This window comes from Coregonus lavaretus (assembly GCF_964263955.1).
Source record: "Coregonus lavaretus genome assembly, chromosome: 12".
Taxonomy (NCBI): domain Eukaryota; kingdom Metazoa; phylum Chordata; class Actinopteri; order Salmoniformes; family Salmonidae; genus Coregonus; species Coregonus lavaretus.
In genome coordinates, this window is record NC_139999.1 from 6,060,598 (window position 1) to 6,073,982 (window position 13,385).

Genomic DNA, 13,385 nt, shown 5'->3' on the forward strand with positions numbered 1-13,385 from the left:
GGGAGGGGTTAGAGTCTGGAAGAGAGGAGAGACGGGGAGGGGTTAGAGTCTGGAAGAGAGGAGAGACAGGGAGGGGTTAGAGTCTGGAAGAGAGGAGAGACGGGGAGGGGTTAGAGTCTGGAAGAGAGGAGAGACGGGGAGGGGTTAGTCTGGAAGAGAGGAGAGACGGGGAGGGGTTAGAGTCTGGAAGAGAGGAGAGACGGGGAGGGGTTAGAGTCTGGAAGAGAGGAGAGACGGGGAGGGGTTAGAGTCTGGAAGAGAGGAAAAGATGGATGGTGTTTGATGGTAGGAGAAAATAGGGGGGGAACGGGGAGGATAAAAGAGATGAAATGTGGAACAAGAAGCAAAGAGAAAGGGAGAAGATAAGTTTTTTTTTATTGTGGGAGAGAAGAGGAGATGTTGTAGCTGCCTTAGGAGAATACAACCTTGCTCTGTTTAGTTTGATGTAGCGTAGCGAATGTGTTCTAGAACGGATGTGTTCTGTTCTGTACCACAGTGGCTAGGTGAGGACGGTAGTGGAAGGAATCGTACCAACAATGCCCCAAGCCCCTGACAAACCATTTATGTTCCAGCCAAGCATCATCTATCGCAGGGATGGACAACTGGCACCCCCCTCCTTTTGAAGGCCCTCGGATCCATATTTTTTTTTAGGAACTCAGTCGGTGTCTCAATTTACTTTTGCGAGTTAAAACAATTTTGAAATTTGGTTGTGCATTAGCAGTTTTTCTATTGTTATGGCAGTCACTGATAGTCACTCAATTAGCCCATGTCAGCTAAACATTTTTAGATTGATAAGTTAGTCTAGCGGCCAGCTATCTAAACTTAGTAATCATGGTCGAATTACCGGCCGGGGGGCCCCCATTGATTTTGTTAGTCAGTCTCACTCAGATATCATATTAAAAACTGTAAACATTTCTCTCCACCCTATGGCAAAATGAGTAGAATTGCATGAAATTTGTTATAAAATTGCAAAATCTCCTCTCTACCAATGGCAAAATGTATAGAATTGCAGCAAACTTGCATTAAACAGCAACATTTCCTCTAAACCCCATGGCAAAATGTGTACAATTGCACGAAATGTTTTGCTCGCGAGGGGCCATGAGCAACTGTGGCCCCTCATGAGTTCAGATTTTTTGTGGTCCCCCACCCCATCCCTGATCTATCACCAAGGTCAGGACTCTTACTGATTCTCTGGATAGAGGATGTTTCAAAGGCGTGAAAACTAGATTACATTCATCACCATTATTTATGAATAACTATAAGACTCTTATAAATAGAAAAAACATACAGGAAACATTGGTGAGCAGCAACAAACGGATACAAATCCATGTGTTGAAATACAGGCAGGGATGCTCTGATATTTGATGTAGATCGAAAGTCAATTGAACGATCGTTCAAGGACAATAAACATCAGCACTAGCCAACACACATTAAAATAAAATTAAAACAACCTTGTATTGAATAAAGGCCACCTTATTTTGCATTCACAAAAAAATATCTCTCACCATCATCTTAAAATATGTGCAGTTCGCATCAAAGTTTTTAAAAAAAGAAAGAAATCAAATGCATCTAGTACCCTATACAATGCACATTTCATATATTGGGGTATAGATTAATTTATAACCTGTAAATCTACCAAAATCACCCTTAAAAATCATCCCAAACAACGGTTACGGAAACAGGCACTACTTAATAAAACAACCTCCACGTCACTCACCAATCCATGTGCTAGGAACTCAAACAGGCGACTTCGTGTTTCTGAATGCATGAGCGCTTACAGAGGATGTAGCTACAGTAGCAGAAGGAAGAGAATAAACAGATCACGAGCCCCCTCCGATAGAACAGACCAGCTAAAGTCAGAGGCACACCCCTCTCTCCCTCTCCTCCTCCTCCTCTCTCCCTCTCAACTCCTTCTCTCCTCTCCCTCTCTGCAGCCTGGGGGGAGGGCTGTGCTGTGTTCTGCTGTCATCAACGCTGATGCACTCTGCATTTCTTATTTGACAAGTCCAGGTAGTCGCTCCCCGTTTCAGTCTGTCTGGAATCTTCTGACCCTGCACCCTGCCTTCAGCCTCTGCTGAAAAGCCACCATCTGGCTCCCTCGATTTCTTCCTAAGCTTTCATCCACAGTGGAGAACAACCTATTCTCACATTTGTCACCATAGTGATTTCAGTGAGTCATGTAGATAGAACAAGTTCTTAAAGCAGAGGTTTGTGAATTAATAAAAAGGATAGCTGGACGAGAGCTAACCACTGAAAATGACTTTTCTTTATTGCCAATGCCATTTTGTTTGAAAACCTCTTGCCCGGTGTTCAAGGTAGAAGGACATTGAAGTTATAACATAACAAGACTAAACAAGGTGGATGTATCTTTTCACTAATAAAACTGCCCACACAACATTTGTAAACGTGGCCATTACTGTGTGTGAGGCGACGGAAGAATTCAACAAAAATCCATTAAAATTTATCTATGAATCGTTTTGCAGTCTATTCACCACATCTCGGTGCAACCTTGGTCTTCTACAGAACAACTGGGGAGTGGTTCTAAGGCTAACAGAATGTGTGGCTGAGTGACTATGAAAGATGCTGCTGTCGGTGAGGCAGGCTTTTTGTATTCCAGGCCGTCAAGGACATGACAGAAGACTAGATCCAGAACATCCTTTCACCAAGAAATGTTTTTCAGTGGAATTGTAATAATAACAACGTGTGTATGTATGTGTAACACTGTGTCAAATTGACACTGACCGCCCCCAATCAGTGGTTTTCTGTTCTCAAATAAAAAAATAAAATAATGTTAGCTAGTTAATGTTACTGAAGCCCCGAACCCCCCCCCCCCCACCTCATCTGCAACAGTAACTGATGGCATCAAACTGTTCTCCTCATTAGCTGTGATAACCATTGATATCAGGCAGCTGAATAGCCGTAGCAGGAGATTTGTCGACCAACCTTTTCTTGCCGATACTTTCTTCATTCTCGACTTGGAAGTCACCGTTTTGCTCCATGAAGTAATCCAGTGATGTATGTGTTCGCCATGTTGTCTGTTTCCCCATCTTCTCCCATTGATTGAGACAGGCGTCTTTCAAAGCGATCAATGATTTCCAGTCTCACTGAGCGTAGCACACCAACACGTCTCAATCCAATGAGAGAAATGGATAAAGATGGCGGCGTGTACATTGTTGGATTACCTCATGGAGCAAACATTTATTTAATGTAATAAAAGAGCATTTTCTAAATCAAACGTTCCCTCTGCAACTAGCCGGTGTCTTCTAAACTACCAAGTCAAGAATTAAGAAAAAAAAAGGTTGGTCGAAAAATCATCCTGCTACGGCTATTCAGCTGCCTGATATCAATGGTTATCACAGCTAATGATGAGAACCGTTTGATGCCATCAGCTACTGATCGTTAGCCCTACGTTCTTATCAGTCTCCCAAAGTACCCAGTGTGGGAAGGCCAGGTACCAAATGGGTACGAGTACTATAGCGACAGATTGTACGCCAGGATGTGTGATAACTATGTTTCCATTACTGGGTTAGCTTATAGAAAACGCCGCCTTGTTTCAACTAACCTGCTCTTCTTCTTGGTTTTAGGGGGTAGATCAGCTTTAATATTGCAGATATTCTAAATTGTCTGCATCATTTCAAATCCCCCCATAAAAATGTTTGTATATATTTATTTTTTGAAATATAATTTTTCACTTAACCCTACCATCCCTCCCCTAACTGGAGCAAACTAATGGACAACAACACTTAGGCTTCTACTCCCAGTTTATACACAGTATAGTTTACAAGTTATCTTCTGTTTGTTTTTAGTCCGATCCTTCAGCTCCACTCAACCCCTCCCATCTATCTCTGAACACCATCCAGTTTTGATTTCCATTTGCCATATATATTTTTCAACTGTGCTGTGAAGTTTCACAAAAAGTTCTGAACCTAACCTGCTCTTGGCGATATGGTCTTCATTCTCGATTCGGGGGAAAAAGGGTATCTTATAAAAAAGGTCAGTGTCCAGTTGCAGGTGGTTCTACAAAAAAAAACCAGAGAAAAACTCAGAAAGATATTAAAACGTTTTTTTTTTTGTACAGGTCGAGGAGGTTCCTCGCCATCTTAGCTGCCGCAGATCATTTCCAAGCATCTTTGCAGTAACTCATTGTTTCTATGCGACATGGCCACATATAGGAGGTAGATGATCACAGCGCGACCAAAACAAAGATCTACACCAGGGGTATTCAACCCAGGGTCCGCGATTTTTGTAAAATGTTTATTTAAAATGTTTCATGAATATCGCTAGCAATAACAGAATAAACCAATTTTAAATAAACAGTAAAAAGAGGAGTATCTTTTTATTGATGTAACTATTTCCCCAACTCCTAATATTGAGCAAATTGCACTCATTGGCGCTCATTACACTAACTGGAGTATCTGATAGGCTTTGAAAAAGCACCCGCGGGTACGGGCCACGGCAATGCCGCTGGCTCCTGGTAAGCTTTCTTGACTTGGACATACAGTGGGGAAAAAAAGTATTTAGTCAGCCACCAATTGTGCAAGTTCTCCCACTTAAAAAGATGAGAGGCCTGTAATTTTCATCATAGGTACATGTCAACTATGACAGACAAAACGAGAAAAATAAAATCACATTGTAGGATTTTTAATGAATTTATTTGCAAATTATGGTGGAAAATAAGTATTTGGTCAATAACAAAAGTTTCTCAATACTTTGTTATATACCCTTTGTTGGCAATGACACAGGTCAAACGTTTTCTGTAAGTCTTCACAAGGTTTTCACACACTGTTGCTGGTATTTTGGCCCATTCCTCCATGCAGATCTCCTCTAGAGCAGTGATGTTTTGGGGCGGTCGCTGGGCAACACGGACTTTCAACTCCCTCCAAAGATTTTCTATGGGGTTGAGATCTGAAGACTGGCTAGGCCACTCCAGGACCTTGAAATGCTTCTTACGAAGCCACTCCTTCGTTGCCCGGGCGGTGTGTTTGGGATCATTGTCATGCTGAAAGACCCAGCCACGTTTCATCTTCAATGCCCTTGCTGAAGGAAGGAGGTTTTCACTCAAAATCTCACGATACATGGCCCCATTCATTCTTTCCTTTACACGGATCAGTCGTCCTGGTCCCTTTGCAGAAAAACAGCCCCAAAGCATGATGTTTCCACCCCCATGCTTCACAGTAGGTATGGTGATCTTTAAATGCAACTCAGCATTCTTTGTCTTCCAAACACGACGAGTTGAGTTTACCAAAAAGTTCTATTTTGGTTTCATCTGACCATATGACATTCTCCCAATCCTCTTCTGGATCATCCAAATGCACTCTAGCAAACTTCAGACGGGCCTGGACATGTACTGGCTTAAGCAGGGGGACACATCTGGCACTGCAGGATTTGAGTCCCTGTTGGCGTAGTGTGTTACTGATGGTAGGCTTTGTTACTTTGGTCCCAGCTCTCTGCAGGTCATTCACTAGGTCCCCCCGTGTGGTTCTGGGATTTTTGCTCACCGTTCTTGTGATCATTTTGACCCCACGGGGTGAGATCTTGCGTGGAGCCCCAGATCGAGGGAGATTATCAGTGGTCTTGTATGTCTTCCATTTCCTAATAATTGCTCCCACAGTTGATTTCTTCAAATCAAGCTGCTTACCTATTGCAGATTCAGTCTTCCCAGCCTGGTGCAGGTCTACAATTTTGTTTCTGGTGTCCTTTGACAGCTCTTTGGTCTTGGCCATAGTGGAGTTTGGAGTGTGACTGTTTGAGGTTGTGGACAGGTGTCTTTTATACTGATAACAAGTTCAAACAGGTGCCATTAATACAGGTAACGAGTGGAGGACAGAGGAGCCTCTTAAAGAAGAAGTTACAGGTCTGTGAGAGCCAGAAATCTTGCTTGTTTGTAGGTGACCAAATACTTATTTTCCACCATAATTTGCAAATAAATTCATTAAAAATCCTACAATGTGATTTTCTGGATTTTTATACTCAATTTGTCTGTCATAGTTGACATGTACCTATGATGAAAATTACAGGCCTCTCTCATCTTTTTAAGTGGGAGAACTTGCACAATTGGTGGCTGACTAAATACATTTTTTCCCCACTGGACATTTTTGCCAACACATGGCTCACCTTTGTTTAACCAGCTAAACTGTTGCTTTGAGCAAAAATGTGTTGAGTTTTTCTAGCTAATAGGCTGTTCGAGTTTCCTCTTCCAATTATAAATGTGGGGAGGTCAAGATAATTAAACATCGTCAAGCAAATGTATTCAAAAATGTTAATTGCTTCTTTTCATTCAGCTAATGATAAGACGTGAGAAAAACATTTTCGGTTAACATATGATGGGGTCCCTGGGTCGGCAGTTTGCCTCGGGGGGTGGGGTCCCTGGGCAAGAAAAGGTTGAAGACACCCTGATCTACATACATGCAAGCGGCATTTCTCACTTGATACAAAACATGGATTTAATATCTTTCTGTGTCCTCTGGTTTTTGTAGCACCACCTGCAACTGGACAGACATTTATAAGATACCTTTTCTCCCGAATCGAGAACAAAGACAGTGTCACCAAGAGCAGGTTAGTTGAAACCTGGCAGCGTTTTGTATAAACAAACCTGTAACGCCCAGTAATGGAAACATGGTTATCACTTATCTGGATAGCCCAAAGGCCAGCAGATGGCGATATTGAGTTGTTTCATCTTACCGTCCAAAGGGAATCTATGCAGCCAGCTATACATTCGTTTCCCCCCATGGAGCTGTTGGTAGATAAAACATCCTCCGCTCAGGCTGCAAATGGGTCGACTTCATTTTACATTTAAGTCATTTAGCAGACGCTCTTATCCAGAGCCACTTACAAATTGGTGCATTCACCTTATAGCCAGTGGGATAACCACTTTACAATATGTATTTTGATTTTTTTTGGGGGGGGGTGGGGTAAGTGGGGGTAGAAGGATTACTTTATCCTATCCCAGGTATTCCTTAAAGAGGTAGGGTTTCAAGTGTCTCCGGAAGGTGGTGAGTGACTCCGCTGTCCTGGCGTCGTGAGGGAGCTTGTTCCACCATTGGGGTGCCAGAGCAGCGAACAGTTTTGACTGGGCTGAGCGGGAACTGTGCTTCCGCAGAGGTAGGGGGGCCAGCAGGCCAGAGGTGGATGAACGCAATGCCCTCGTTTGGGTGTAGGGACTGATCAGAGCCTGAAGGTACGGAGGTGCCGTTCCCCTCACAGCTCCGTAGGCAAGCACCATGGTCTTGTAGCAGATGCAAGCTTCAACTGGAAGCCAGTGGAGTGTGCGGAGGAGCGGGGTGACGTGAGAGAACTTGGGAAGGTTGAACACCAGACGGGCTGCGGCATTCTGGATGAGTTGTAGGGGTTTAATGGCACAGGCAGGGAGCCCAGGCAACAGCGAGTTGCAGTAATCCAGACGGGAGATGACAAGTGCCTGGATTAGGATCTGTGCCGCTTTCCTCCTTAACCCGATTGAATGGCAAGTAGGTGGGAAAAAGTTAGGAAAATATGCATACTTTCTTTATGAAGCACCATTTTCCACCATGCTATTGTGGCTAATGCTACTTCCTGACATTGCGTACAGTGTTCAGACCAAGGGTAAGACTGCTGCAACCTGATTGGCTGAATGCCATACGCAACATCTGGGACTAGCATTTAGCCACTCTAGCATGGTGGAGAATGGAGTTTCATAAAGAAATTCCGTATAATTTCAATCTACTCACCATTAAACCGAGTTATGGAGGAAATCCTTAGGCCTCCTTTAGCTCAGTTGGTAGAGCATGGCGCATGCAACGCCAGGGTTGTGGGTTCAATTCCCACGGGGGGCCAGTATGAAAAATGTATGCACTCACTAACTGTAAGTCGCTCTGGATAAGAGCGTCTGCTAAATGACTAAAATGTAAATCAATCCTTTTGCAGCCTGAATGGAGAATGTTTTTATGTACGAACCGGTCCACAGGGGATACGAGCGGGATACAACCAGTGCTTCACAGCAGTAAAAACTTTGGTGAATCATATTAGCTAGATTTGGCTGATTCAAACAGTTTTCTTAAATGTGTCAATGAATTATTTAAAACTAGGCTACCTAGCTATCCAAGTTAGATTTAGACAACAAAATTAGCTAACCAATCAAATGTATTTATATCCCGGAGGACCTGAGCCCTAGGACCATGCCTCAGGACTACCTGGCCTGACTCCTCCTTGCTGTCCCCAGTACACCTGGTCGTGCTGCTGCTCCAGTTTCCACTCTTCTGCCTGCGGCTATGGAACCCTGACCTGTTCACCGGACGTGCTACCTTGTCCCAGACCTGCTGTTTTCAACTCTCTCTCTCTACCGCACCTGCTATTTCAACCTCTAAATGCCCGGCTATGAAAAGCCAAGTGACATTTACTCCTGATGTACTGACCTGTTGCAACCTCTACAACCACTGTGATTATTATTTGACCCTGCTGGTCATCTATGAACGTTTGAACATCTTGGCCATGTACTGTTATAATCTCCATCCGGTACAGCCAGAAGGGGACTGCCCACCCCTCCGAGACTGGTTCCTCTCTAGGTTTCTTGTTAGGTTTCTGCCTTTCTAGGGAGAAATGTAAAAAGGCCTTTATAAATAACATTTGATTGATTGATTGATTTATAAAGCCCTTTTCACATCAGCAGATGTCACAAAGTGCTTATACAGAAACCCAGCCTAAAACCCCAAAGAGCAAGCAATGCAGATGTAGAAGTACGGTGGCTAGGAAAAACTCCCTAGAAAGGAAGGAACCTATGAAGAAACCTAAAGTGGAACCAGGATCTGAGGGGTGGCCAGTCCTCTTCTGAACGTACTGGGAGGAGTTTATTAGAGTCAGTGGTGTGTATTCATGGACCCAAGGGAAGCCAGTCTTCCTAAAATATTTGACCCACAATTTTTTCTTTACAAAAAATACACGTTAAACCAGTGTTTATAATTTTCAGTCAATACAGGACGCATACTCCGAGCATGCGCTGACCTACTGGTAAGTGTCTTCACTGACATTTTCAACCTTTCCCTGACTGAGTCTGTAATACCAACATGTTTCAAGCAGACCACCATAGTCCCTGTTCCCAAGAACACTAAGATAACCTGCCTAAATGACTACCGACCCATAGCACTCACGTCTGTAGCCATGAAGTGCTTTGAAAGGCTGATCATGGCTCACATCAACACCATTATCCCAGAAACCTTAGACCCACTCAATTTGCATACCGTCCCAACAGATCCACAGATGATGCAATCTCTATTGCACTCCACACTGCCCATTCCCACCTGGACAAAAGGAACACCTACGTGAGAATGCTATTCATTAACTACAGCTCAGCGTTCAACACCATAGTGCCCTCAAAGCTCATCACTAAGGACACTGGGACTAAACACCTCCCTCTGCAACTGGATCCTGAACTTCCTGATGGGCCGCCCCCAGGTGGTAAGGGTAGGTAACACATCTGCCACGCTGATCCTCAAAACAGGGGCCCCTCAGGGGTGCGTGCTCAGTCCCCTCCTGTACTTCCTGTTCACCCATGACTGCATGGCCAGGATCGACTCCAAGACCATCATTAAGTTTGCCGACGACACAACAGTGGAAGGCCTGATCACCGACAACGATGAGACAGCCTATAGGGAGGAGGTCAGAGACCTGGCCGTGTGCTGCCAGGATAACAACCTCTCCCTCAATGTGATCAAGACAAAGGAGATGATTGTGGACTACAGGAAAAAGAGGACCAAGCACGCCCCCATTCTCATCCACGGGGCTGTAGTGGAGCAGGTTGAGAGCTTCAAGTTCCTTGGTGTCCACATCAACAAACTATCATGGTCCAAACACACCAAGACAGTTGTGAAGAGAGCACGACAAAGCCTATTCCCACTCAGGAGACTGAAAAGATTTGGCTTGGGTCCTCAGATCCTCAAAAAGTTGTACAGCTGCACCGTCGAGAGCATCCTGACTGGTTGCATCACTGCCTGGTATGGCAACTGCTCGGCTTCCGACAGCAAGGCACTACAGAGTGTAGTTCGTACGGCCCAGTACATCACTGGGGCCAAGCTTCCTGCCACCCAGGACCTCTATACCAGGCGGTGTCAGAGGAAGCCCTAAAAATTGCCAAATACTCCAGCCACCCTAGGTCAGACTGTTCTCTCTGCTACCGCACGGCAATCGGTACCGGAGCGCCAAGACTAGGTCCAAAAGGCTTCGTAACAGCTTCTACCCCAAGCCATAAGACTCCTGAACAGCTAATCTAATGGCTATCCTGACTATTTTTTGGTTACTACACGATTCCATGTGTTATTTCATAGTTGTGATGTCTTCACTGTTATTCTACAATGTAGAAAATAGTAAAAAAATAAAGAAAAACCCTTGAATGAGTAGGTGTTCTAAAACTTTTGATCGGTAGTGTACATATTACCTCAATTACATTTACATTTACGACCAACCTGTGCCCCCGCACATTGACTCTGTACCGGTACCCCCCTTTATATAGCCTCGCTACTGTTATTTTACTGCTGCTCTTAAATTATTTTTAACTCATCTATTTTTTACTTAACACTTATTTTCTTAAAACTACATTGTTGGTTAAGGGCTTGTAATTAAGCATTTCACTGTAAGGTCTACACCTGTTGTATTCGGCGCATGTGACAAATACAATTTTATTTGATTGGCATTCAACTAGTCTACAAGTCGGGTGAAGGCCCCCCCCAAATGTTTTGCTTGGGTGCGCACGTGCACACAGACCGGAATCAGTACCATGGACTGCCATATGTATTTAGTAACATTGATTGGACTAAATTGTCTTTGGTGTCTCCCGAGTGGCGCAGTGGTCTAACTGTGCCACGAGAGACCCTGGTTCGAATCCAGGCTCTGTCGTAGCTGGCCCAGCGTTGTCCAGGGTAGGGGAGGGAATGGCCAGCAGGGATGTAGCTCAGTTGGTGGAGCATGGCGTTTGCAACGCCAGGGTTGTGGGTTCGCTAGATAAAAAATTATAATGTATGCACTCTCTAACTAAGCAAGGGTAACTGTAAGTCGCTCTGGATAAGAGCGTCTGCTAAATCACTAAAATGTAAATATATCTTTAAGTTTGTTTTCAGTGTATTAAAGTAAGCATATATAGCCTTGTTGATTTGATTATGTTTAAGTTGAAATGGTGCAGGAATAGCGGAGGCTTGACTTGCGGCAACTCAGTGGTTTAGTAAACTGTGTTAAAACATGAACTTGTTTGGCAATGCTGCAGGTCATATAACGGTTACATGCAATATTTGCTTTGTAGACTTCCTCAGACAGATGTTGCTCTCCGGTTCTGTGATTTAACAAACGTATGTGTAGTTGAATTTATTCCGCCACTGTGTGACTGTTGTATTTTCGTTGTCACGGCCTTATTGTATATCACGGTAAACGAATGGGTTATAGAGAAAACAACGCAATTATCACAACATAGGCTGTAATATGGCTTTTTTACTGGCTTGGGTTGCCCAGTGATTTTACCCACGCACCGTTAAGACCAGATCGTTCTTCAAGATGTTCAAACGTTCATTACATTTACATTTGAGTCATTTAGCATAAGCTCTTATCCAGAGTGATTTACAGGAGCAATTAGGATTAAGTGCCTTGCTCAAGGGCATATCGACAGATTTTCCCCCTGTAGGTCAGTTGGTAGAGCATGGCGCTTGCAACGCCAGGGTTGTGGGTTCGTTTCCCACGGGGGGCCAGTATGAAAATGTATTCACTCACTAACTGTAAGTCGCTCTGGATAAGAGCGTCTGCTAAATGACTAAAATGTAAAATGTAGTCAGGTCGGAGATTCGAATCAGCGATCTTTCGGTTACTGGTCTCTTAACCGCTAGGCTACCTGCCAGGTCAAATATTAAATCACAGTGGTTATTAGCGGGTGCAACAGGTAATAATAATAATAATATGCCATTTAGCAGACGCTTTTATCCAAAGCGACTTACAGTCATGCGTGCATACATTTTTGTTGTTGTTGTTTTGTATGGGTGGTCCCGGGGATCGAACCCACTACCCTGGCGTTATAAGCGCCGTACACTACCAGCTGAGCTACAGAGGACCACAGGTCACCTCAGGAGTAAATGTCAGTTGGCTTTTCATAGCCGAGCACAGAGCAGAGGTCGAAACAGCAGGTAGAGAAAGACCCACATACCATCCACTTTTCCATCCACTTTTCTTTCAAACTAACGTAACGTAACTTAGCTAGCTAAATGTTATCTGGGTAGCTAGCTAGCAAACAAGCGCCAAACAACTAGCAAATGGGATAGCTAACTACTGTGCCACTTGCGGACAGAACAGCTCCTCATCCTAGTTAGCTAGGTGGTCATCTACAGTGTAGTTAGCTAGCTAGTTATGCATAACCATAACACTGGGAATAGCTACAAAACAATCAATAAACTACGACAATCAGTAAATCAGGGCCTTTACGAGTACGGGCCCACACAGTACTGTTAGCATAGGCTAGTTACCGCTTTGACAAAGGCTTTGTTCTAGCTTGCAGCTAGCTAACGTTAGCCGTTGAGTTGTGGCTCACCGGGTATCCAGGCCCAGGCATCGGAGAGCGATAGAGGTGGTTCTGTGCGCCCGATGAGGGTCCCATCCTTCCTCCAGGAGTTCCAGGTCCCATGCCTGGTCCTCCACCCTGCACCGGGGGTCCGGGTCCCATTCCCCCGCCACCACCTCCGGTTGGAGCTGATTGAAAACTACCTCTGGCCGCCATCTCTTCTGGCTATCTCCGCCGCCGGATAGTGGAATGGAACTATCGCGAGATGATGGGAGTAGCGGAGCGATTCTTTTTACAACAACGACCTCTGCTGTTTAATTTCAATACAACCAGCACTTATAGTGGTATGGTTTTTACATTCTACATCATGCTATAAACGCAGTCTCTCAAAATGAAAACAACCAAATGCATGTAAAACCTTTCTGTATGGGGGCATACTACGATTTCTCTGCCAATGGACCTTTACAATTGGTACAGGTTATAGTGGGCACCAGGCATGCCAGGTGTTGACCTGGACTGACTGGGATATTTATTCACCTTCAAACAGTTTAAACAGGTTAATATTATTGTATTACTAGTATATCTACTGTATTAACAGCGTGACCAAAGCCTGTGTTTAAACTGTAAACATACACACATTTGACAGACATCTCATAAGGTAATTCTGAATTACTGACTTGTTCTTTGAATAGAACAACAAGCTGCTCAGCCTGCATTGCTGCCTGCCATCGGTTTTATTAGAAAATCAATGAAGGAAGACATTAAATCAAAAGGATCTTCCTTAGCAAAGCCCCGGCCTAAGACAATGTTGTCATGTTGATTCACTCAAATGAATTGTGATGAAGTCGGAGAGAGAGAGAGAGAGAGAGAGAGAGAGAGAGAG

At 44.1% G+C, this 13,385-nt stretch overlaps 1 protein-coding gene across 1 annotated transcript in view; it reads right to left on the reverse strand.

Annotated features, from left to right (window-relative positions):
• The window catches only part of LOC311138955 (SWI/SNF-related matrix-associated actin-dependent regulator of chromatin subfamily D member 1-like), a 29,565-nt gene extending 16,812 nt beyond the window's left edge, over positions 1-12,753 (reverse strand). The window contains exon 1 of the mRNA XM_084173772.1: positions 12,533-12,753. Within this exon, the coding sequence (XP_084029898.1) occupies positions 12,533-12,718 (186 nt within the window). The 5' untranslated portion in view covers positions 12,719-12,753. The remainder of the gene's footprint in view (positions 1-12,532) is intronic.
• Positions 12,754-13,385: the final 632 nt, after the last annotated feature.